Below are 23,193 nucleotides of genomic sequence, written 5' to 3'. Positions count from 1 at the left end.
TACTAAAAGACAACAAACACCAAAATTTATAACCCTTATTAATTAAACATATACATTATCCGCATAGGTTACTACTTCCTTTATTCATTATCTAAGTAAACAAATTACATAATAGAGCAAGCGTTAGGATTATCATCACTGAACATGGCAGTATAAGAAGGATCATCGTAGTGAACGGCCATAGTTCCGGTATTAACGTTTGGGTCCACCTTTCTAACGTAACCAGGCGGTGCTTTCTTGTCGTAAGCCTGAGCTATGTATGGCTGAGCCACAAGGTTGTACGGTACGTACGGCCATATCTCGGCTTTCTTCCCCGTCCCTTTAGCCTTCTTCAGCACCTTGCTCGCATCCGCATAGCCACTCACTGTCACCTTCTGTTGCTTCTTGTTTATCTCCACTGTTTTCACTCCTGAAAAGATCATGAACGTTACATTTTGAATGTTATATGTATATATGCGTTCATGTAATATTTGTATACGGTTGAGCAAACTAGAATTTTAGGATGAGATAGATGAAAATGAAAATTTGGAAAAGATCAACATTTCAGCCTAAAACGTCACATATTGATGTTATAACATTAAATACAAAAGCATATGTAAAACTTAAACTAATTGAAAAACACATCTCTCATATGGGGCAACACAAATCCGGACGAGAATTTTGATTAGAAAGAAGAAGTTAGTTACCTTTCAGAGAAGAAAGAGAGTTTTTGACTTTGAGGACACAACCATCACAATCCATTCTAACTTTGAGCTCTACAGTCTGAAACTGCTTCTTCTTCTTCCTCTTGCCATAGCTATGGCTTCCTCCATTTCCTATTAGCTCTGATATATACTCTAATGTTCCTCCAACTCCCATCTTTCTTAACTTTGTTCTTTGACTTGTGTCTTCTTTTTATATCAAGAAATTATCAGATAAAAAAGATTAGTAATAATGGGTGTTTCTTTTCTCTCTGTCTCTCAAATGTGTTATTGCTTTTTGTATAGATATTTGTTTTGGTTTCAGTTTGCAATGAGTTGTTAGCTAGGTTGTCTCGACTTATATAGAGGCCTTAATTAGATATTTTAATAAAATAAAATGTCTTTTGGGTATATTATTGTATTGGTACGAAAGCAAAAGTATGTTGTTGTGTTTACAATTGACACAAAACTACATTTGGCTCACTTTATAAAAATATAGAAAAAGAGGTCTTTAAGAACTTAGGCTGTAAGCAATATATATGCCAAAGATCTTGTGGTTTAGGTAAGAAACGAAAGTATATGTTTGATAGAAAAAGTTTGGAACTAAAGGGCTAACTAATGTTTTAAAATCATACTAGATTCAATCATTCCAAAGTATTTGCAACCAATTCTTGAAGAAATAGATATTTGTAAACTATTTTTAGCTTAGCATACATACGAAGGTAAGCTTTGTAGGGAATCCATGTGAATACATTTGAGTTATGGAATATTAACTTTAGATATTTATTTATTTATTTCAAATCTTGTTATTCACAAGGAAGTCAGAAAGAAGGAGCCATGCATGTCATGTATTAACGAATTCACACCAATTTATCTAAACAATAATAATAGTCGGTTCATTATTAAATTAATTAGGATCAATGATCAAAAATTCTTATTAGCAAAAATTAAAGGTGAGAAGAACCATCGTGGAGGTTAAGTCACACACTACTTTACTTACTACGAGACAGCTTCACACGTTTGGGTGAAGAGATCTTGAGCGTTCAAATGTATACGTGGCCGATATCTGACGGCGCTGATTGGAATACGCGTGTGAGGCTGTCTCCTAATTGGAGGAGTTGTGCCACCTCACGTATCAAACTTAGCTGTTTCATTATTTAAGGTTCGCTGTGTGTTAGCTTGGTGCAATATATATAGTCTCTAAACAATTGTTTTTTGTTTAGTCTCTAAACATTATTTTCATGTAATGATAATTTTGCGTGATAACTCAATAGCGTATACATAAATACACATAAATAAACTGGTTTAACTTATATATTTTAAATGTATTTAAATATGAAGGGGGCTCCGCTCGAATTAGTGGTAAGTTAGTTAACAAATTTTTATATTGTAGTATAAGAATACGAAGGTGATGATTACCAAAAAAAGAAAAAAAAGATTACCAAAAAAAAAAAGAATACGAAGGTGACTCCATTAGATCGAATAAACTAGTGGGAAGTTAGCTGACAAAATTTTAAAATGTTTTGGAGTTGTCGAGCAAACACCTTCAACGTTCGGTACATATAATAACAGGTTTAAGCATTTTCTAACAAGAGACCGATGACAAGAAGTTTCCCGCAGCCGCTAAGATTTAATATGCCAATGGGCTTGTTCGTTTAACCGCTGAATTAAAACAAACGTTTAAAAATGTTAGACGCAAGTCGTAGCGTTTGCCGCAGCGTCATGACGCAGGTACCTGCGGCAAGCAAACAAACAACCATACCTGCGTCTGCCGCAGCCGCAGGTACCTGCGGCAGCCAAACGAACAAGCCCATTATTGGCATAATGTATTCTAAGATTGTTGCTTTTGTACATTTTCTTTATTATCAAAATTATGCTAAGTTTAGGTCCATTTGAATTTATGCGGACAGGACAAGGTACCAATTATACATGTACTAAACCCAATAACCTTTTGTCTTATTGGGTTTAGTTAGTTATCTTTCTTAGATTCTTAGTTTGGATTTAGGACCGAAACAAAAATGAAATGTAAACTCACCCAAACTGAATACGGTATAAAACATGGAGGCGGTGAAGGCAACGCAAGGCTAGTGATACTATATGATGCACATGATTGATGCCACATCACAACAACAACAATCATCACCAGATCAACAGTTTATGATCCCAATGGGAAAAAAGGTCATTATTCGTGAGATTATTTTGATTTAAACTTCTGTAACATTCTAACTCAGATAACATCTCTCGCGTAAACATTGTGATTTAGACATAAACATTGGAATATAAAATCGTAATTCTTCCGCAGACCAAAAAAAAAGGGTGTTGGTACTACTTCCCGCACATTGATTGTAACTCCATGAATCTGAGTAATTTCAAAATCAAAACAAAAAGAGAGACCAATGTACCTTAATGGAAGATCAGGGAGGGATTCAAGTGAGGCTAGCACAGGTTGCATAAGATTGGAGAAGAGTAACAGCTTGTTCTGTAATGGCTCTGTTTCTTGCACGTTGCACCCAGTCACTCACAATTTCCTCTGCTTTACTTCCTTTAACACCTTCTTCAAGTGTTGCTGCTGCTTCTGCTAGTTTTCCTTCCGCCAAGTAATTATCTACCTTTTTTATTACAGTTTCGATGCCTCCATCTGCTTGATCCACTTCTTTGAACTGTTTTAGGTTAACAAAAAAATCCCACAGAATTACGGTTAAGACTTCAGCGTTTTTGAGCGTGGAATGTAATCAGCAGCATACCTTTAACCATGATGCTATATNCTGACAAAATTTTAAAATGTTTTGGAGTTGTCGAGCAAACACCTTCAACGTTCGGTACATATAATAACAGGTTTAAGCATTTTCTAACAAGAGACCGATGACAAGAAGTTTCCCGCAGCCGCTAAGATTTAATATGCCAATGGGCTTGTTCGTTTAACCGCTGAATTAAAACAAACGTTTAAAAATGTTAGACGCAAGTCGTAGCGTTTGCCGCAGCGTCATGACGCAGGTACCTGCGGCAAGCAAACAAACAACCATACCTGCGTCTGCCGCAGCCGCAGGTACCTGCGGCAGCCAAACGAACAAGCCCATTATTGGCATAATGTATTCTAAGATTGTTGCTTTTGTACATTTTCTTTATTATCAAAATTATGCTAAGTTTAGGTCCATTTGAATTTATGCGGACAGGACAAGGTACCAATTATACATGTACTAAACCCAATAACCTTTTGTCTTATTGGGTTTAGTTAGTTATCTTTCTTAGATTCTTAGTTTGGATTTAGGACCGAAACAAAAATGAAATGTAAACTCACCCAAACTGAATACGGTATAAAACATGGAGGCGGTGAAGGCAACGCAAGGCTAGTGATACTATATGATGCACATGATTGATGCCACATCACAACAACAACAATCATCACCAGATCAACAGTTTATGATCCCAATGGGAAAAAAGGTCATTATTCGTGAGATTATTTTGATTTAAACTTCTGTAACATTCTAACTCAGATAACATCTCTCGCGTAAACATTGTGATTTAGACATAAACATTGGAATATAAAATCGTAATTCTTCCGCAGACCAAAAAAAAAGGGTGTTGGTACTACTTCCCGCACATTGATTGTAACTCCATGAATCTGAGTAATTTCAAAATCAAAACAAAAAGAGAGACCAATGTACCTTAATGGAAGATCAGGGAGGGATTCAAGTGAGGCTAGCACAGGTTGCATAAGATTGGAGAAGAGTAACAGCTTGTTCTGTAATGGCTCTGTTTCTTGCACGTTGCACCCAGTCACTCACAATTTCCTCTGCTTTACTTCCTTTAACACCTTCTTCAAGTGTTGCTGCTGCTTCTGCTAGTTTTCCTTCCGCCAAGTAATTATCTACCTTTTTTATTACAGTTTCGATGCCTCCATCTGCTTGATCCACTTCTTTGAACTGTTTTAGGTTAACAAAAAAATCCCACAGAATTACGGTTAAGACTTCAGCGTTTTTGAGCGTGGAATGTAATCAGCAGCATACCTTTAACCATGATGCTATATGAGCTAGAGAATGTGCTAAGATTCCTCCACCACCAGGTGGAATGAGACTGAAGTGTCTAAGTGTTCCTTTCAAAGTATCAAACTGAAATCATAACGAGAAGAGAGTAAGAAAAAAGAGTTGGAACAATTTTTTGTAGCCAAAAACATTGTTTGTGTGGGTCACCTTCTGATTCAGTTGTAGCACTGTGTCTGTTCCATTGGTTCGTGCTTCTTCTGGGAGAGATGATAACACCAAGCCTAGGATTGAATCCTTATCAGACCCTTCAAGGTAAGTCTGAAGCATATTGATTTCTTTTTGGATTGGCAGTCCTTTGGAGAGTGTATCATCCAGCACAAGTGCACCCTGCAAAGTCATAATTATATATTTTTCATATATCAAACTTAGCAGGTGGTATAGAAAAGCATATTTCATGACATTAACATGAGCATATGAAAAAATCATACATTCGATTCTTACCAGTGCAAGCTTGTGAACTGAATGACTTTGGCGAGCCTCTTCAGAGCGCGCATAGAATGCCATAATCAGTGCCTTTATCTACAGAAATTAAAAGACAGTGCAGAGACAGGATTTAACATTCAGGAATTTGCTTATTTGCAAAGAGATAGGAACACAAGTTAGAATAGGCTGGAAAGTAATAATGTGGGTTTGAATACTTCAGAGTATGCAAAACATAACTGATTCCATTAGAATATAAATTTCGCTTTCAATATCTTTACTATATGCCCATTACAGAACTTGTATGCATTTCTTCTCCTTAATAGAATTCTTAGATTTTGTTCACTGAATTCCCTACTTGGATAATGTGTTTCGAAACAATCCTTTCAGATTATCTGCCTTGATGACATGTTTTCTGCAGACTGCAGTAACAAATTTCAATTTTGGTTTAGAACTAACGTGCATCTGGACCTACACTTTCTTCCTAATTATGAATGTAAAACAGTCTATGCAATATTCTATACCACGAGGTTGGAACCATTAGATAGTTGGAAATGAAGTACACCATTTCGTCTTTACTTACATTAAGATCTGCCTCTGCCATTTTCTCAATCTGTGCTGCCTTTTCTTTTGCAATTGCCGAAATCATTTCAGCTTTTGCCAATTCTTCAGCTTTACTCAAAGCCAACTGTGCTTCAGTTTCCTGCAGTAAGTACGAAGCAAACAAAAATGGTCGGTTATGATTTTCTGTCGCAATACACTTTAATTCTCAGTTCCTTGCAATGTACAGACCTTTTGTTCAATTTCAGTTTTGAGCTTATCTTCCATTCTCTCCTGGATTGCCTTGATGGCAGCTGCTGCTTTTGTTCTTTCTCTTTTTAGCTCCTGAAAGTAACATTGGCACTTAAATATAGTGGTATGCCTCTACCCAGGAACATGAGACTGAGTTTAAACAGATGCTTACAAGAATCCAGTAAAAGTTCACATCATATTGCCCATATATAAAGTAAACATCAATGGCATGTTTATTTGATGCATATGACTATGATCAGTGCCCTGGACTGAGTTAATAAAGTAGAATTAGCAAGATATAAGCACCTTATCCAATATTGCTGCCTCCTCTATACGCATTAGCTCACGCGCCCTAAGGTCTCTCAACTCATTTTCGTACTTTTCCTGAGTACAACCAAAACAATTGGCAGTAGTGTATTAGTGAAAACTTCTTAGATAAAGCAACGACACTACAGACAATAAATACTCATATGACATATTCCATCTTATAAGCAACCTTCAAGGCTCGTAATTCTTCAGCAAAAACTTGTGCATCTAAATGGGCCTGTTGCTTCTCAGCTGCATGAATGGCAGCCAGAAAATCAAGTACCAACTTTCCGTCTTCAGTCATGTAACCATCTTTCATCCCCTCGACAGAGTTAGGAAGAGCCTAATTCACGAAACTATCCAGATTAGGCAAAATTTTCTGCAAACTATCAATCAATACATGGCACAAAAGAGACAGAAAATCAAGTTTAAAACCTCAGTTTCTTTAGTTATTTGCTCCCCGAATGATGGAGATTCACTGCTTTCAGTATCGCTGCCTTCTAGATTGTATTCCTTAAGGAGAGAACCTGGTATTTGTACTTCCCGCTCAATGCCATCCTGTAAGACAACATTTTATTAGAGATTCACATCAATTCCACGTAACTTTAGTAGGCCATAATAAAATCAAGTATCAACTAAAGCTTCATAAAAACCTCCAGCTCTCCATAGAGAATAATACGTATCTAATTCAACTATTTTTTAGTTCCCTACATCCCTTCTTCCTAAGCGATTGGTGTCTATCAGAATTTGATTCAGGACAGTTAATCTACTATCCATATGAATAACCCATTTTCTACCAAGATGATAAGAAGTTGCACAAAACAAAGGAATGCTTTTAATTCCGCCGATGGTCCTTTCACATAGATCTATGATCTATCCCCTTCCACCATCCAAACATTCTAAGCAATGGAGGAAAAAAGTCGAGCCAAGAAACATTCCATGAAGGGAATGCTGAGACATTCATCTTCTGCATTATTAATCTGTAGTACCTTTTCAAGTTAAACTAAGGAAAAGACAATACCTCAGGTGCCTCTTCAGTGGCAGGATCCTTTGGTGAAGCAGATTCTGTTTCACTTTCTCTATGAGCCGAACTAGACTGGAAACTAACAACAGTACTATCCTCAGGTTTTGGTGCCGCTTCCAACTTCACACTTTCTGCCTTGGGCATATCAGACTTAGTTGTCGAATCTTCAGATACAGAGTTATCATCTGAAGAAGTAGGCGAGCTTGTCTCTACTCTATCAATAACACTTTCTTGAGGCGTTGTTTCCTCTTGGTTAGAAGAAATATATGTAAAACGTTCATCTGATAGATCAGACTCAGGTTGCCCTTCTACGTCAACCTGCATTCCCCCAGAAGCTTCAGAATGAGGAGTAACTTGAGGTTGCGATTCAACTTTACCATCCTTTTCAGTAGAATCTTCAACACCGGAAGGTACGCTAAAACGATGAGCCTCATCAAGTTTTTCAGTAACGGCATCAGAGTGGATTCGCTCACTTAATTTTTCCTGTTCTTTCACCAGATACTGATCCAAATACCCAGTCTGATACGCTACGAGAGAAGCAGCACCAACGGCTGCAACAACACCTCCGATAACCACTTTAGAAGAATTACCTTTAGAGTGATCTGGTTTCCCCAAAGGAGGAGTCACTTTTGATGGATCAACTTTTGAGGCATCTTGTTTCCCAACGGGTTTAGCTCCAGGGAGACCGTTTTTACCAGAAGTAGATGCATTTCTCAAAGAAGTCAAATGAAACCTCTGATGCAAAAATTACAAAATTCACATCAAGAGAATGCTCACAAAATATGGTAAACAACTAAGAATATCACAATACTGACCTGAGCTACCAAATTGCTCGGATACCTCTTAGTTGACAAACGCGAAGCCAGCTCGAGAACAGACCTAAACAAAACATCACAATCACATTCGATCAGATACGGAAAACAAAATCAAGACAGTCAAATTCACAAATAGTTCTTCAATTTAGAGAAATCAAACCAAAATCAGACCCTAAAAGCTACGCGAAAATTTGATGGAACGAACAAGAGAATCTAACAAATAATCGCAGATTTAAGATAGTTTGTCTAGGGTTCAGGAAAACATACTTCCGCAGCATTATCGCCGTAGCTTTTCTCTGCGATACGAGTGAAAGAATCTTACGACACGACGGAGAGAAGAAGAAGAAGAAGAAGACTCGGAAGCTTTCCCCGGTGAGAGAGTAAAAACCAAAAAAAAAATCGCGTTTAGCGTTAAAACGACGCCGTATTAAAAAGAGTACTTGAGTAGTAAGGGTAATTTTGACATTTCATAATACAATGGTGGTATTTATCATACAAGCCCCTTTGCTTCAGGTCCTCGAGTTTTTCCTCATTATCAAAACACCCGACGAACAAGAACCCTAGAATTCGCCTCCTCTTTTCCCAAATTCCCCAAAAAATAAAAAATTTGATGACGGGATTGTAATTTCCCCAATGTCCGCTTTATCTTTCAATCTCTGTTAGATTTCATCACAAAAGGTCACTCTCTCTCCGTTCCATTGCTTCTGGATTTCGCTTTTTCGTAAAGGTTTGCGTTTTTTTCTTTTGTTTTAAGAGAAATTGAGAAAATCTATTGATTTGAGTCGGGAAATTTTCAATCTTTCGTAGTGGGTTTTGGTTATTTGTTTTGTGTTCCGAAGTCTCTTCTAATTTTCATTCTTCTCTTATGCTGCGAATTTAGGGTTTCACCAATCTGAGGAAGTTTGAAGCCAATTTGGTTTATGTAAGTCATCTTATCTCTTTTGCATTATTGGGTTTGTTTAAAGATTTAAGCTTTGTTTGTTTTGTTGGTTAAATTTGGATTTAAGAGATGAGTTGTCCACTGCGATGTGTGAATCTAATTTCTCGAATTTTTTTTTATTGATTTTTTTGTTTTTCTCAAGAATCAGCTCACGTAAGCTAAGATGTCGTCATCACCTTTTCCAATCTTGGACAACCGACCAATTGATAAGTGGAAGGTTACGGAATTGAAAGAAGAGCTTAAACGACGGAGACTGACAACAAGAGGCTTGAAGGAGGAATTGGTTAGGCGTCTAGATGAAGCTCTTCGTGTTGAGCAAGAAGAGTCTGAGAGAATCAACAATGCTGCTGTTGCTGCTGCTGAAAAAGCCAATCAAGAAGAGGCTCAGATGTTTTCTTTTACTGGAGGTGACGTTACACCTGATCGAAACCAATCCACTCCTGTTGCTCCAGTTGCTGAGGCATTCAGCACGGAGACTACTCCAGTTACAGAGGAGAAAACCCCAGAACCAACTGAGACTAAGACGACAGTTGAAGCTTCAGCTGCGGTTGAGACTACACAACCCCCTGTGTTTTCAGAACCAGAGGTTAATGCAGTGCCATTCGCTAGTGAAGAAGATGAAAAAGTTGATGATGTTAGAGGAGACATATCTGGTCTTGATAGTTCAGTGGTTGCACGTCATGCACCAGTTGTGGCTGAGGCGCCTAGTGAGCAAATTGTTCACAAATCTGAGAATAAGGAACCATCTAGTGGGTTGGATGGTGGTGCGGATAATAAGGCTCAACCAACAGAGGCTGTGCTTGAAAAATCTGCTATGTACAACCAGGTATCTGAGGTCATCCCCGTTACAGGGTTTGAGGTAAAATCTGATTGTATTTCTACTGATTCTGTGTCAAATAATGAAAAAATAGAACTAAAGGATAACAAAATTGCTGATAATGTCAAATTAGAACAAAATGTTAGTAAGTCTCAAGAACCATCAAAAGTCGTTGGCGAATCGCATCCAATGGATGTTGAGGCGCCACTTGAGCAGAAGATATCTGTTGGAGGTGGAGATGACAGCAATGCTGCAAACACAGATATGACCAAAGAAAATAACATTATCGATGCAGGCGACTCAGAAAAGTTGAATTTAGATAGAAGTTCTGGTGATGAGTCTATGGAGGATGAGCCAGAGACTAAGCAAACCGAGTCTATTACATCTGATGATAAGAGTGAGAAAATTGAAATGCTTTCTAAGGGGGATAGCCGTGCTGATATAGATGCTGGGAAAGGGAAAGCCCCTGGAAATAAAAGCCATCCACTGGTGGCTTCTGATAAGAGAAAGCTCCCTGCTAATGGTAAGGCTTCTCATATTCATTTGTTGCGTTTGCTGTGTTGAATCCTGTGATGTTGGTGTTTGAGGCATATTGCTACTGTTTAATTGTTGTTTAAGGCTACTTATTGTATTTGTTGGCTTTTGAAGCATCTCTGTTGAAATTCAAACTACATCTGATGATGTGTCTTTATTTCTACGTCATTGTAGATCAAGAAGCTGTTGGAAACAATGAGCCTGCAAAGAGGCGCCGATGGAACTCTGAGAGTATTAAAGTTCCTGAAGTACAGGCCACAAATAGCGCTGCACCCACTACAACACCAAGGTTGACTGGTCTGAAGCGTGACTTCTCAAGATCTGACTCTTCGGCTAGTGAGGATGGACCCAAGGAACGTGTGGGTATGTAAATCACCACCCCTACTCCTCTTATGTATGTTTCCATCTCTTATTCATTGTCTAAAAACATTGTTTGATAGATGTGTTTAATATTTATTGGCAGTTCCTCCATCTCCCAAGGAGCCTACAAATTCCCTCAGGATTGATCGTTTCCTAAGGCCGTTCACACTGAAAGCTGTTCAGGAGCTTCTGGGTAAAACCGGAAACGTCACTAGTTTCTGGATGGACCAAATTAAGACCCATTGCTATGTATCAGTAAGACCGCTTCTTCATTCCTTTTGATTTACAAAAATGTCGATTCCATTTGTTCATTTCATTTCAATTATCTAAATATCGAAAGAATGTCTTGTAACATGAGTGAATTTTGACGTGAATGCAGTATTCCTCTGTTGAAGAAGCTGCAGCAACAAGACAAGCCGTGTATAACCTGCAATGGCCACCTAATGGAGGCCGCTTTCTGACAGCTGAATTTGTTGGACCAGAAGAAGTGAAAGCAAAACTGGAAGTTCCTCTGCCTCCTCCGCCTCCTCAGCCTCAACATCAGCCACTGGCTCAGGCTCCTTCACGGCCACCTCCAACTGCTCTTCCACCGCCACCCCCTCTGGCCAAACCACCTCAGATCGTAGAACGTCTTCCTCCACCTCCTCCTCTACTCTCTGAGGAACAAGAACCTCCCATTGTCACTCTTGATGATCTTTTCAAGAAGACAAAAGCAATCCCCAGGATATATTACTTGCCCTTGTCAGAGGAGCAAGTTGCAGCTAAACTTGCAGCTAATAATAACAAGTGATCTTGCTGGTTTGGGGGATTTCAGGTCATTATTTGCGTAGCAGGCTCTTAGGAATTTAGCTCAGTGCGGACAAAAGTTGAGGACTTTGTTGAGTTTGGTTTGTTATTTTTACTGTAGAACGCAAGAGAAGACTCTTCTTATGTTTGTTTAGTAGACTTTGGTTTGAACTTTGAACCTTTGATGAACGAACAGGGTTGCTTGGCACTGTGTTGTGGACCTCTTCTTCTCCATATTTTTTTTTAACCTTAGTTTGAACAACTGTTGGTTCAAAAATAAAGTAATAATGACAACCCAATATTACCAAATTACAAATCTTAAACGAATGAATTGATTCATGTTGTTCGGACTTGCTTGAATAAAGTACGAGATACTTTACTTTTTTATCCGAATCGGACGGAAATTTACACTAATATGAACTTCAGATTGAGATATGATCTTACTTTGTTTAGCTTTTAAGTTTTAAGTATTAGAAAGATGTTTTGATAGGAACTTGTAACAATCTACTTGTAAATCAGGGTTCCAAAAAGGTAATGGGCGTGTGTCAATGGAATAATCTTTTACATTTGATAACATAATAACACACTTTCACAAAAGTATAAACACGAGTACACGACCAAGATACGTTTTAGACACATCACGCATACACATACATACATAGATAACATAATTACATGCTAACACAAGGACAAATACTTGAATAACCTCTTTAAGAATTTCATGACTTTGAATTTCACTTTTGTGACTTGACCTCTACTTGTTCATCAGATAAACGAGAAGGATATATTTTATTAGAAATCCTTCCGGAGACAGAAGAGGTTTCGACAGGGAGGGGATGAGCTGCATCGTGGCCGGAGTTTCTCTCCTTTTCTCTCTTTTTCATCTTTTCCTTTTGATTCTTCTGTTGAACCTCAAGGTGTGCGTAACTCGCTGCCATGGACAACATTTTTTTGTTAGTGTTAATTAACGAAATAAACGTACTCAAGATTTCATAAGTGGAGATTGGGTTTGTCGAAGAGTGTGTATTTATAGAGGCTTGCCCTTAGTATATTATTTTCTCTTTTAGTTTTTTTATATATGAGAAATGGGTCCATAGTTTTCATGATACTGCATGTAGCAATTTCATAAAGTGTATATACAAAAAGTAAATTGGGAACTATTCTTTTTTAATTGTTGGGCAATAATCGATTAGGTAAGAACAGATTTTCATGAACAACTGAAATATATAACATACAAAGGTATACCAATATGAAAACTAGTTATACCAATTAATAGCCATATATAGTGTTTGGTTGTATAGGTTGAGATCAGTGTCATCTCTACTCAACTTCTATAACAGGTAACGAGTCAAATGTTAACATATGAATAGAATGGAATGTATTTATGTATGTGATCTCGAGGTACCTATAAGAAACCTTTTTACAAAGCTTCTCTTAGCCCTATGAATTCAGATGATAACGTATTTTAATCGTGAGTGAGACTATGCATCAACTAATTAAAAAATACAATTGCTTGATGTCTTAAACCATCGTGTGATTAAACAAAATGGGGAGTGGGTTCTTCCACAAATTAACGTATAGTTGTTAATAATAATAATTCATTAAAAGTAATTAATTACAAGGGAGGTTTCATCTAATTTGTGGCTCTCGCTTTAAGGGCGGCTCTTAAACCAGCGGCATAAACTATGGTCCAATTCATTCACGTCTTTGCCAATAAAATATAGTTAATCTTTGCATGGTTCGCTAAGTGATCTCTGTAATCTAGATACATAAAATATAAACACACACTTTAAGAAAAAGGAAAAAAAATGAATAAGAAAAATAAATTACGACTAACTATATATTAATATTTAGCATGTTATGTAGTAGTATTTAGTAACATATGAATGGCGTAGCTTTTACTTCGAGGGCGGCTCGTAGAATAGATGAATGGTGGTATTACGCAGCCCATAGATCATTGGTAAAAATATTTAATAGACAAGATTACTCTCCGTATCGTATATGTCATAAGAAATTAAAACACGATTAAGATGATTACGAATATTTAATTTGCACATCGTATCCGGTGTGGTTTAACCACTGACATGTACTTGCTTTATAGTAGATAACAATAAAAATGTATTAATCAAATTCACAACAAGAGAAGAACAAAGATTAAAGAGTACTTAGAAAAGTTTACCAACAAGAGGGCTTTGATTCAATAAATTATAGCTTCCAAGCCACAACATGAAACATTATCTTCTATAGTACGTAACGTGGGTTAAAATTTACAATGATCATTGGTGCAGTTAGAAACGTTTTAGAGCTTAAATATGATCAGTGTCTAGGTTATATTTCACTCGTGTAAATAATATATCATATTCATACCCCCATGTCCTACAGTTTGTACTCGTTAATATATAATACATTTTGACTGATTACATCCCCTATTTAATAAAAGGGAAGTACACAACTTCAAATTTGTAGACTATATAATTTTAATAGTAGGTTACAAATGGGTTATAAAAAATTTGATATTAATTTGTTACAAGATATATGTTAGGTGTAATCCATGTAAACTGTTCATTTTCGGAATATATTTCCAAAAACAACAAACAGAATTGATTTCCAAAAACAATAAACAGAATATTCCCTTATTAATCGTGATTCCTAATATCTTAATCTACGAAAGTTACTGTAATTATGGAAGAATCTTCAAAACTACCAATATAAATAATACAAATCACCTCTCACAAAAAATACCTCGCTCATATTCGCTCATATTCATATACCTAAAAAAAATGACTATGGTTTCACAATGAAATTACAATATAAATTATAATTTATATAGAAATTACAATATAAATTAAAAAATTTCAACCCCGTGTTCTAGCACGGGTCTTAATCTAGTTATAAATATATAACGGTGGAAGCAACAATGGAAAACTCATTCTCTTATATTTTCAAAAAGACTTAACGGTGGTACATAATAGCCCTAGTACATAAGACATACCCACGGACAGTGAATCGGCCGGTAATCCAATATGTATAATGTGTCTATATATATATATATAGACACAGATTAAAAAATTAGCGATTAGTGAAAATGATGATATATATTATATTAAAAGTCCATGCTAGAGCTCAAAGTTAGTAAGGGGATGTTAATTATATTACGTATATATCCTTAATTATGATAATTTAATATAATTAGCACACACTCTTTGTAATTAGGTTGGACAGTGGACACACGCACCTTAATTATTCACAAAACATATTTGCTTGGGGTTTCATAATAGTTCTACATTTGGTAAAATTGATCACTGCAATTGACCGACTTAGTTTCCACTTAGATTAACACTAATTAAATTAGCTAGTTCTAAAGAAACGAGTGAGTGAGACATGGAATTTAGTGGACCGACTTTAAAATGTTTGATAATGGACAATACTTGCACTCCACTCTCCAAATCTACTTCATTAATAACTCACTCATCAATATGTTATTCTTTTTTTTGTGAATTAAGAATTCCAATGTTATAAGTTATATGGCTAATTAGTGGGATTGACTTTTCGTAATTCATCGTGAATGCGTTAGTACATACTCCAAATACAGTAGTTTTTTTTTCAAATAATTTTTTCACATAAATATTTATATTAATCTGTAAGGCTTTTACCAAAATGACATTGTCTGCAATTCTCTTGTTAAGTATATACTTTTATTTGTTTTTAAGTATGTAATTCAGAATTGCATTATAATATTCAAAAGAAAAACTACATTTGTTGGTTTTGCAGTAGTAATGTTACTTGTTAAATATTGCAATTAGTTTGGAGCCAATAACTAGTGATTAGGGGGTAATTTGTCTCATACGTCTCCCTAAAGACCAATCCATATATCTATCACACTCTTCTTTTTCTCTTATTGACCTCTGTTCATGTATTTTAAAATATCATACAGATTTGATTATCAAAATCAAGCAAAGTTTACAAGTACTAGTTACTCAACTTTAGAAACATATAAAACAACATTAATTTTTGTCTAGTGTTACTTACTATTCGCGAGTTCACATCGGATATGTAATTTCCTGACAGAAAAAGAAAAAATAAAAAAAAAGTTTCAGAAACAGAAATAATGTCTGAGCCCGGGTTCGAACCGGGGACCTCTAGTGTGTGAGACTAGCGTGATAACCGACTACACCACCCAGACTTTGATGTTCATTGTTAGACATTAAAATATATCTTACCTAATAAACATCTGATAGCCGACGTGAGTTAACACATTACGTATGATCAACCAAGATATTAGAAAAAGAAGGTGACCAATCATAATCACGATCGACATGTAACTTAAGTAATTGAAACTAGGGAATACGCATTTTTCGTGTTAAGAACGTTTCAATTTGTTCAACACGTTACATACGGTGAGCAACAATTTTTTGGGGAAGCCTCATAGCAAAGCTCCAAATTTAATTTAGAAAAACAAAAATTAATCAATAATAATAATAATAATTTACAAGGACAACTTTTTGTCTTAATATTACTTGATCAAGAACAAAATTTTGTTTTTACCAATCAAGTTTAATGTTCCTTTGAATGTAAAGCTTGTCAATATACTCTATGATAGGTCGCGATGCTTCCATGTACCTCCTCATGTTCTTCTCAACAGATTGATCTGTTTCATTGAGCCGTAACAAAAGCTGATCCCTCGTCGGAAGTGTATACATCCCTGCATAAACCGCTGTTCTAACGGTCCATGTATGAAACGGTGCGCATACTTCCGTGTACGCTGTTGTCGCAGCGTCTTTCAACGAATAGTCATCTGCGATCAAGAATTGTTCAAAGATGGCTCGGATCAGATCTAAGCCTTGTCTGACTCGTCGTAGATTACGCGAATGGCTTCCCGGTGTTTTGACCGTTTCTTTCTCCACGTCTAGATCAAGAATGTTCTGTAACGTGTCGAACGTTTTTGACGCCTCCTCCAAATCCTTAACCTTGGCTACGTACTCCATCTCCGCAAATTTGAAAGCAAATCCAAGGCAATTGAAGAGGACAGGAACATGACTACACGCACTACAAAAATCATCAAGCCTCATCAATCCATCTTCTTCTTCGGTCATCTCAGATCTTCGCGGTTTCAGCAGATCCGCGAGATCCTCGAAGGCCTCTGTGATTACGGACAAAGGCGTGTTGACTCTGGCTGGCGTGGTACACACGGCATCTTCAAACATGTCTTCTTCCTCCTCCTCCTCCTCTTCTTCTTCTTCTTCTTCTTCTTCTTCTTCTTCTTCTTCTTCTTCTTCTTCTTCTTCTTCTTCCATTGCTTTCTTTCTCTCCTCGTCTTTCTTATAAAGCTTCGCCACGATTGCTGGACTTTCTTGAAAACTCTCTTGATTGTGATGGGTCAGAGGAGAAACTTATTTACGAAGAAATTGGTAAAGACGTGTTGTTGTGATTTTGAAAGAAACGTAAAGACTTGCGACTTTTTGTTTTGGAACGTACGTATATGACTTTTCGCAATATTTACGGGTCCACCAATAAATTATTGTGGGGATTTTTAACTATATATAAAGAATGGTTAATTAATGGCTATAAATGTTTGCAGCTATTTTTGTGAAATAAATAAGATCATATTTTGCGTGATCTAAAGTAATTTTACAAATATTGAGATTCAGAATGTTATAAAATATGATATTGATGATCGTGTATATAATTGTTAATTATTACTCAATTTTTTGAAGTGATGTCGGATATGGTGCTCATAATATTTGTAGTGCGTGTACAAAAATTGTACATCAAATACTTACTGTTGAAGTCGTAGACAGCTCTGTGTTGGAAATTCTTCTCCAAGCCCTTGTATACAATACTGTACATACCCTCGATCACCCTTGATGATATAGAGTCCTTATAAGAAACAATGATCTTGATGTTTACAGGCCTTGTAAACCCCTCGTCCCTCAGCTTTTGCATCAGGTGTATGCAGCGTAGGCAATGAATCGATGATCTCTTTGGATCCACCAAGCCACAACATGAAAATAAGAACATTATCTTCTATAGTAGGTATGTAACGTGTATTAACATTTACAATGATCATTGGTGCTGTTATAAACGTTTTAGAGCTTATATATGATCAGTGTCTAGATTATATTCACCCTTGTGTAAATAATATATCATATTCATACCCCAGTCCTACAGTTTGTACTCATTATTAAATAATACATTTTCAACAATGGAAAACTCATCAAAAAAAAAACAATGGAAAACTCATTCTCTTATATTTTCAAAAAGACTTAACGGTGGTACATAACACATACCCACGGACAATGAATCGGCCGGTAATCCAATATGTATTATGTGTCTATATATATATATGGACACAGTCACACAGATTAGAACATTAGCGATTAGTGATAATGATGATATATAATATATTAAAAGTCCATGCTAGAGCTCAAAGTTTGTAACCTTTCCGAACTTTAATTTCAATCAATATAATCCTTTCAGTGAAAAAAAAAAAAAAAAAAGAGCTCAAAGTTAGTAAGGGGATAATAATTATATTACGTATATATCCTTATGAGAATTTAATATAATTAGCACACATTATTTGTAATTTAGCACACACCCTATTGTAAAGAAAAATTAAAGTTGAGATGCTTTAAGGTTGGACACACGCACCTTATTCACAAAACATATTTGCTTGGGGTTTCAATTTTTTTTTTTTTTTTTTTCAAACCTTTGCTTGGGGTTTCATAAGAGTTCTAAAATTGGTAAAATTGATCACTGCAATTGACCGACTCAGTTTCCACTTAGATTACTAATTAAATTAGCTAGTTCTAAAGAAACGAGTGAGTGAGACATGGAATTTAGTGGATCGACTTTAGAATGTTTTGATAATGGACAATACTTGCCACTCCACTCTCCAAATCTACTTCATTAAATAACTCACTCATCAATATGTTATTCTTTTTTTTTTTTGTGAATTAAGAATTCAAATTTTATAAGTTCTATGGCTAATTAGTGGCATTGACTTTTCCTAATTCATCGTGAATGCGTTAGACCATACTCCGAAGTCCATCTGGGTGCAATATAAGGCTTATACCAAAATATCATTGTCTGAAATTCTCTTATTAAGTATATTCTGTAGAATAAAAGAAAAACTAAAGGTCTTATATGTTTCGTCTAAATTTTGAATACAAATATAGAGTTAATTAAGATCATCGTTAGAAATTAAAATTTGTAGTTTTGCAGTAGTAATGATGTTACTATTAAATATAACAATTAGTCTGGAGCCAATAACAAGTGATTAGGGGGTAATTTGTCTCATACGTCTCCCTAAAGGCCAATCCATAAATCTATCACACTCTTCTTTTTCTCTTATTGGCCTCTGTTCATGCATTTTAAGTATCATACAGATTTGATTATCAAAATCAAGCAAAGTTTACAAGGTACTAGTTACTCAGCCAGAAGGTTTAGAAGCATATAAAACAACATTAATTTTTTACTTTGACAGGTGAACTAATTCTTTGTGATAATGATGTTAATACAGTGTTACACTATTCGGTAGTTCAAATCGGATATGTGATTTCCTGACAGAAACAAAAAAAAAGAAAAAGAAAAAAAAGTTTCAGAAACAAAACAATGTCTGAGCCCGGGTTCGAACCGGGGACCTCTAGTGTGTGAGACTAGCGTGATAACCGACTACACCACCCAGACTTTGATGTTCATTGTTAGACATTAAACTATATATTTCCTGATAAACATCTGATAGCCGACGTGAGTTAACACATTACGTATGATCAACCAAGATATTAGAAAAAGAAGATGACCAATCATAATCACGATCGAACATGTAACTTATGTAATTGAAACTAGGGAATACGCATTTTTCGTTTTAAGAACGTTTCAATTTGTTCAACACGTTACATACCGTGAGAAACAATTTTTTGGGGAAGCCTCATAGCAAAGCTTTCAAATTTTAATTTAGAAAAACAAAAATCAATCAATAATAATTATAATAATTTACAAGGACAACTTTTTGTCTTAATATTACTTGATCAAGAACAAAATTTTGTTTTTACCAATCAAGTTTAATGTTCCTTTGAATGTAAAGCTTGTCAATATACTCTACGATAAGAAGTTATGCCCGAGATATCTAAATTCCAAAACCAACCCGAAGAGAGCAAATAAATATTTATGGTGGAATACGCAAATCCAATTACTATTTTCCTCTAAAAACTACAAAACACGTAAACGGGTCTAAGCAAAATAATTTGTGTATTATACCAATATTAAAAAACAATACAAAATAAATTATCAAAGAACAAAATGATAAGTTTCAATTTATTTTTGACTCTGAGACAGAGTTATCAAACGGTGGTTGAGACTGGAGCATGGGCTTTTAATGACTGGAGTGTCACACTTGAAAGATGGGTGGAGAAGCCACCGAATGACTACTTGAAGATCCTACCCACTTGTATCAGGTTGCGTCATATTCTGGTGAATCACAATACAGCGGACACCATCAAAGAAATCCCTGCACATATTGGACAAGTCACACATGTGACTTTCCATCTGTTGAAGCCACAGAGTAAGGGGTATGTCAGGGTTCGTGTTTTGTTTGGTGTGAGTCGTCTCACGAAAAAATCTCGGGAGCTACAATTACCTTCAGGAGAGGTTGTGGTCATTGGAATTGAGTGTGAGAGAATCAGAAGACGTTGTTATCAGTGCCAACGTCTAACACACGACAAGGAGAGATGTCCTTTTAAGCCCTCAAACCGGCAAGCAATTGCTACGGGAGGGATTAAATCAGCACCACACGTTCCAAGATTAGCCAATAAAGTTTAGTATTACTACGTACGTAAGTATGCATCTGTAGAGATACATTAGATTAAATCAATTAAAGAGATCAATATTATACGTACGAGTAGAGTGGCGAATGGGGCGAAAGCGATGGTCTTGAAGTGGCCGACGTAAGTGTCTGAGATGAAGGCTCCGACGAGAGGACAGAGATTAGTGAAACCAGACCAAAATGTTAATGACATTTGAAGCGTCGACTTGTTCTAAGTGGAACACTTTGGTTAGATAAACCATAAAGTTTGCCAACAGAAGAGAAGAAAATTTTGGAGATCAAGACTATTTGGCTCTGATACCATGAACTATATTACAAAGTATATAAAGACTCAATGGTTACAAACGATATTACAAAGTATATAAAGACTCAATGGTTACAAAGATCTTCCGAAAATATTGCACAAGATATCTAACTAGTATTGACACTTAGTTGAGGAGACTAAGTTGATCTCTTGCTCTTAATGAAAATTGTCCTTAAAATATTTTTGGAAAAAACGAATATTAAAAATAACGATTTTTTTTATAAAATCGGAAATCTAATATATTTATGCAATATCTCTTTTTTAAAAAAATGGAAGATAAATATTAGAATATATTATGAATATTCATTTAAAGAAAATTTCTATTTTTAAAAATATTAAAATGGTAAAGATATATATATAGAGGGTCAGCCAAAACAATAGAAGTCGATTCATTAAGCTAAACATATAGTCTTAAGGGTATAATTTTGTAATTATTGTTTATTTGAAATTGCTTTAATGGATAAATAATATATAATAAATTGTAAATTTCCTATTTTGTTTAATAAAAAAAATCAGAAATCTAAATTTTATATCTCATTTAAAATTTAAAAGTAATAGAAAAAAAATAATATAATATATTGCAAATAGTTCTTTGAGAATATCTCTATTTTAAAAAATATTAAATTTCTACAGACCATCTGTTTCACTTGTTTTTTTCTTTCTTTAAAACGAAAATTAGAAGAAAAAAACGGAAATCGAATATTCATTGATTTTGATTTTGACTTCGAAATCAGCACTATACCTAAAAACTGGATATAAAATTTAAATCCCCTATATATTAATAGAGAAGCACTCTCTTGAAAAAGCTGATGTGTCGCCGCTAGAGAGCTCGAGACACATTTAGCAAAAAAACCCTTAAATTTTCTACTTAATTATATTAACATGCCACTATATTTAAAAAACAATTAATTGAATAATAATTAGATTTGTCATCAATTCTCACACAAATTTAAATATCACATATTAAAACTAATTAAATAATTACATACTATTTTAAGTCAAAATTTCACTAAAATTTACTTACAAATATACAAGTCAAAGTTATATTATTTCTAAGAAATCAATATAAAATATCTATAACATATCAAGTCAAAGTCAAAGTCAAATTTATATGTTTTATAGTCTTTTTAGAATATTTTACTTATATTTATTTTAAGAAATCAATATAAGTAAAATATTCTAAAAAGACTATAAAAACATATAAATTTAATAAAAATAAAGAACATATAACTTATTAAACATATAACTACCTAACAAAATCATATAAAATGTTATTTTTTATGTTAGTATTATTACTATAATAATATAAATAACAAACTTTCAATAGTTATTATAATTTATTATAAAAAGACATATATTACCCCTGAATTATCTCCAACTCATTAAATGAAACTTAATTCCTAATAAATATAGATTTATATAAATTCATAATTAAATATAAAAATGACAACAAATTAGGGGATATCATGATGTGTGATTTATAAATATCTAAGTATGTAAACTAATTAATCTCAACATTTAGTGTGATTATTCATTAAAAATGGAAATATTGATAACCAAATAGGAATATATGTTTTAATTGTACATTAACCAATGTGCTATTAAAAAGGAATGAGACAATAACCCTTATCATTATAAATAAACTTCGTACCCAAAAAAAATCATAATATATTTAAAATGAGTGATTATTAGATTATGAAAAATTGTTATAGTTACTCGATTAACCATAAATATAAAAATTTGATTTTTAAAGCACACAAAAATATATATTTCCATAAATTGTAACATTTTATAAATATTTTCTTTACCACGTTCACATAATTCACTGGTGAAATATATTTTTACACGAATAAGTTGATTTTGAAATTTTATTAATTTTTTCATAATGGTTTTTTTGGTAATAATATGTTATTTATAGAAAATATTAACAAACCGACTAACTCAAAATATTTAAATAGCCTAATCACAAATATTAAATCAATAAATTATATTATCTTCAGAAAATTTAGTTTAGAATCCAATCGTTACTAACATATAATAAAATTAATTAATTAAACTACCGAGTAATTAAATATATGTTATTATGGTTACATAAGAAATATGCAAAATTGTTATGATTACAAAACATAAAACATAAAAGATATGAATTTGATTTTTAAACTACACAAAAGATATATTGCAATAAATAGTAACATTTTATCAATATTTTGTTCTTCCACATTTAAAGATTTCACGGGTGAAACATATTTTTTACACGAAAAACACAGCTTTGAATAAATAAGTAAAAAAAAGTTAGTTAAATATTATGTTTGACACAAACAAATATTGGTTCTAGAATAATAATTTTACTTATAATGATTTTCTTTAAATCGATTTATCTTGCACATAGTGCGGGTTGTTACTTAGTTTTATATGAATGTCACTATCAATTTGTAATGGTATAAATCGACACTTTTGAAAGAGTACAAGTAGGAATGGCCTTTTTCCCATTTTTAAAGTATGACACATGTCTGTTCCATATTTAGAGGCTTTCATTAAGGCCCATTATTAG

At 34.5% G+C, this 23,193-nt stretch overlaps 5 protein-coding genes and 2 non-coding genes across 8 annotated transcripts; 1 reads left to right on the top strand and 6 right to left on the bottom strand.

The window, feature by feature from the left end:
* LOC104729291 (heavy metal-associated isoprenylated plant protein 22-like) lies at positions 9-999 on the bottom strand. The gene is made up of 2 exons (XM_010448225.1): positions 687-999; positions 9-409 (listed from the first exon to the last, which is right to left on the bottom strand). Exons 1-2 carry the CDS (start codon positions 856-858, stop codon positions 105-107), a joined length of 477 nt encoding a protein of 158 aa, XP_010446527.1. The 5' UTR covers positions 859-999; the 3' UTR covers positions 9-104.
* LOC104729290 (MICOS complex subunit MIC60) lies at positions 4,113-8,471 on the bottom strand. The gene is made up of 12 exons (XM_010448224.2): positions 8,348-8,471; positions 8,081-8,144; positions 7,263-8,000; positions 6,677-6,799; positions 6,432-6,584; positions 6,242-6,319; positions 5,936-6,028; positions 5,727-5,846; positions 5,165-5,242; positions 4,871-5,050; positions 4,688-4,789; positions 4,113-4,603 (listed from the first exon to the last, which is right to left on the bottom strand). The coding sequence occupies exons 1-12, from the start codon at positions 8,356-8,358 to the stop codon at positions 4,370-4,372; spliced, it is 1,974 nt and encodes a 657-aa protein (XP_010446526.1). The 5' UTR covers positions 8,359-8,471; the 3' UTR covers positions 4,113-4,369.
* On the top strand, positions 8,596-11,751 carry LOC104729289 (apoptotic chromatin condensation inducer in the nucleus). 2 transcript variants are annotated; one of them, XM_010448223.2, is made up of 6 exons: positions 8,596-8,807; positions 8,961-9,002; positions 9,169-10,360; positions 10,546-10,734; positions 10,835-10,986; positions 11,111-11,751. In XM_010448223.2, exons 3-6 carry the CDS (start codon positions 9,184-9,186, stop codon positions 11,519-11,521), a joined length of 1,929 nt encoding a protein of 642 aa, XP_010446525.1. In that variant the 5' UTR covers positions 8,596-8,807; positions 8,961-9,002; positions 9,169-9,183; the 3' UTR covers positions 11,522-11,751. The 2 variants fall into 2 exon arrangements, with proteins under 2 accessions (XP_010446525.1, XP_010446524.1); XM_010448222.1 differs by having other exon boundaries at positions 8,603-8,807; positions 9,163-10,360.
* On the bottom strand, positions 12,055-12,539 carry LOC109128195. The gene has a single exon (XM_019234148.1). It carries the CDS (start codon positions 12,462-12,464, stop codon positions 12,252-12,254), a length of 213 nt encoding a protein of 70 aa, XP_019089693.1. The 5' UTR covers positions 12,465-12,539; the 3' UTR covers positions 12,055-12,251.
* On the bottom strand, positions 15,627-15,700 carry TRNAV-CAC. The gene has a single exon. It is a non-coding gene; the product is annotated as a tRNA-Val (tRNA).
* Positions 15,959-16,977, bottom strand: LOC104729288 (ACD11 homolog protein-like). The gene has a single exon (XM_010448221.2). The coding sequence runs from the start codon at positions 16,809-16,811 to the stop codon at positions 16,059-16,061; it is 753 nt and encodes a 250-aa protein (XP_010446523.1). The 5' UTR covers positions 16,812-16,977; the 3' UTR covers positions 15,959-16,058.
* On the bottom strand, positions 19,130-19,203 carry TRNAV-CAC. Its single transcript has one exon. It is a non-coding gene; the product is annotated as a tRNA-Val (tRNA).

This window comes from Camelina sativa, chromosome 12 (assembly GCF_000633955.1).
Source record: "Camelina sativa cultivar DH55 chromosome 12, Cs, whole genome shotgun sequence".
NCBI classification, from domain to species: domain Eukaryota; kingdom Viridiplantae; phylum Streptophyta; class Magnoliopsida; order Brassicales; family Brassicaceae; genus Camelina; species Camelina sativa.
This window is presented reverse-complemented; position numbering and strand designations above follow the sequence as displayed.

What these genes read in the sequence shown, in the direction of transcription:
- LOC104729288 (XM_010448221.2), bottom strand. Translation starts at nt 16,811, where the DNA reads ATGGAAGAAGAAGAAGAAGAAGAAGAAGAAGAAGAAGAAGAAGAAGAA.
- LOC104729289 (XM_010448223.2), top strand. Translation starts at nt 9,184, where the DNA reads ATGTCGTCATCACCTTTTCCAATCTTGGACAACCGACCAATTGATAAG. An exon ending in TGGACCCAAGGAACGTGTGG is followed by an intron (nt 10,735 to 10,834) that starts GTATGTAAATCA and finishes ATTTATTGGCAG; the next exon opens with TTCCTCCATCTCCCAAGGAG. An exon ending in AGACCCATTGCTATGTATCA is followed by an intron (nt 10,987 to 11,110) that starts GTAAGACCGCTT and finishes ACGTGAATGCAG; the next exon opens with TATTCCTCTGTTGAAGAAGC.
- LOC104729290 (XM_010448224.2), bottom strand. An exon ending in CGAGCAATTTGGTAGCTCAG is followed by an intron (nt 8,001 to 8,080) that starts GTCAGTATTGTG and finishes TTTTTGCATCAG; the next exon opens with AGGTTTCATTTGACTTCTTT. An exon ending in AAATAACTAAAGAAACTGAG is followed by an intron (nt 6,585 to 6,676) that starts GTTTTAAACTTG and finishes TTCGTGAATTAG; the next exon opens with GCTCTTCCTAACTCTGTCGA.
- LOC104729291 (XM_010448225.1), bottom strand. Translation starts at nt 858, where the DNA reads ATGGGAGTTGGAGGAACATTAGAGTATATATCAGAGCTAATAGGAAAT. An exon ending in CTCTCTTTCTTCTCTGAAAG is followed by an intron (nt 410 to 686) that starts GTAACTAACTTC and finishes TGATCTTTTCAG; the next exon opens with GAGTGAAAACAGTGGAGATA.
- LOC109128195 (XM_019234148.1), bottom strand. Translation starts at nt 12,464, where the DNA reads ATGTTGTCCATGGCAGCGAGTTACGCACACCTTGAGGTTCAACAGAAG.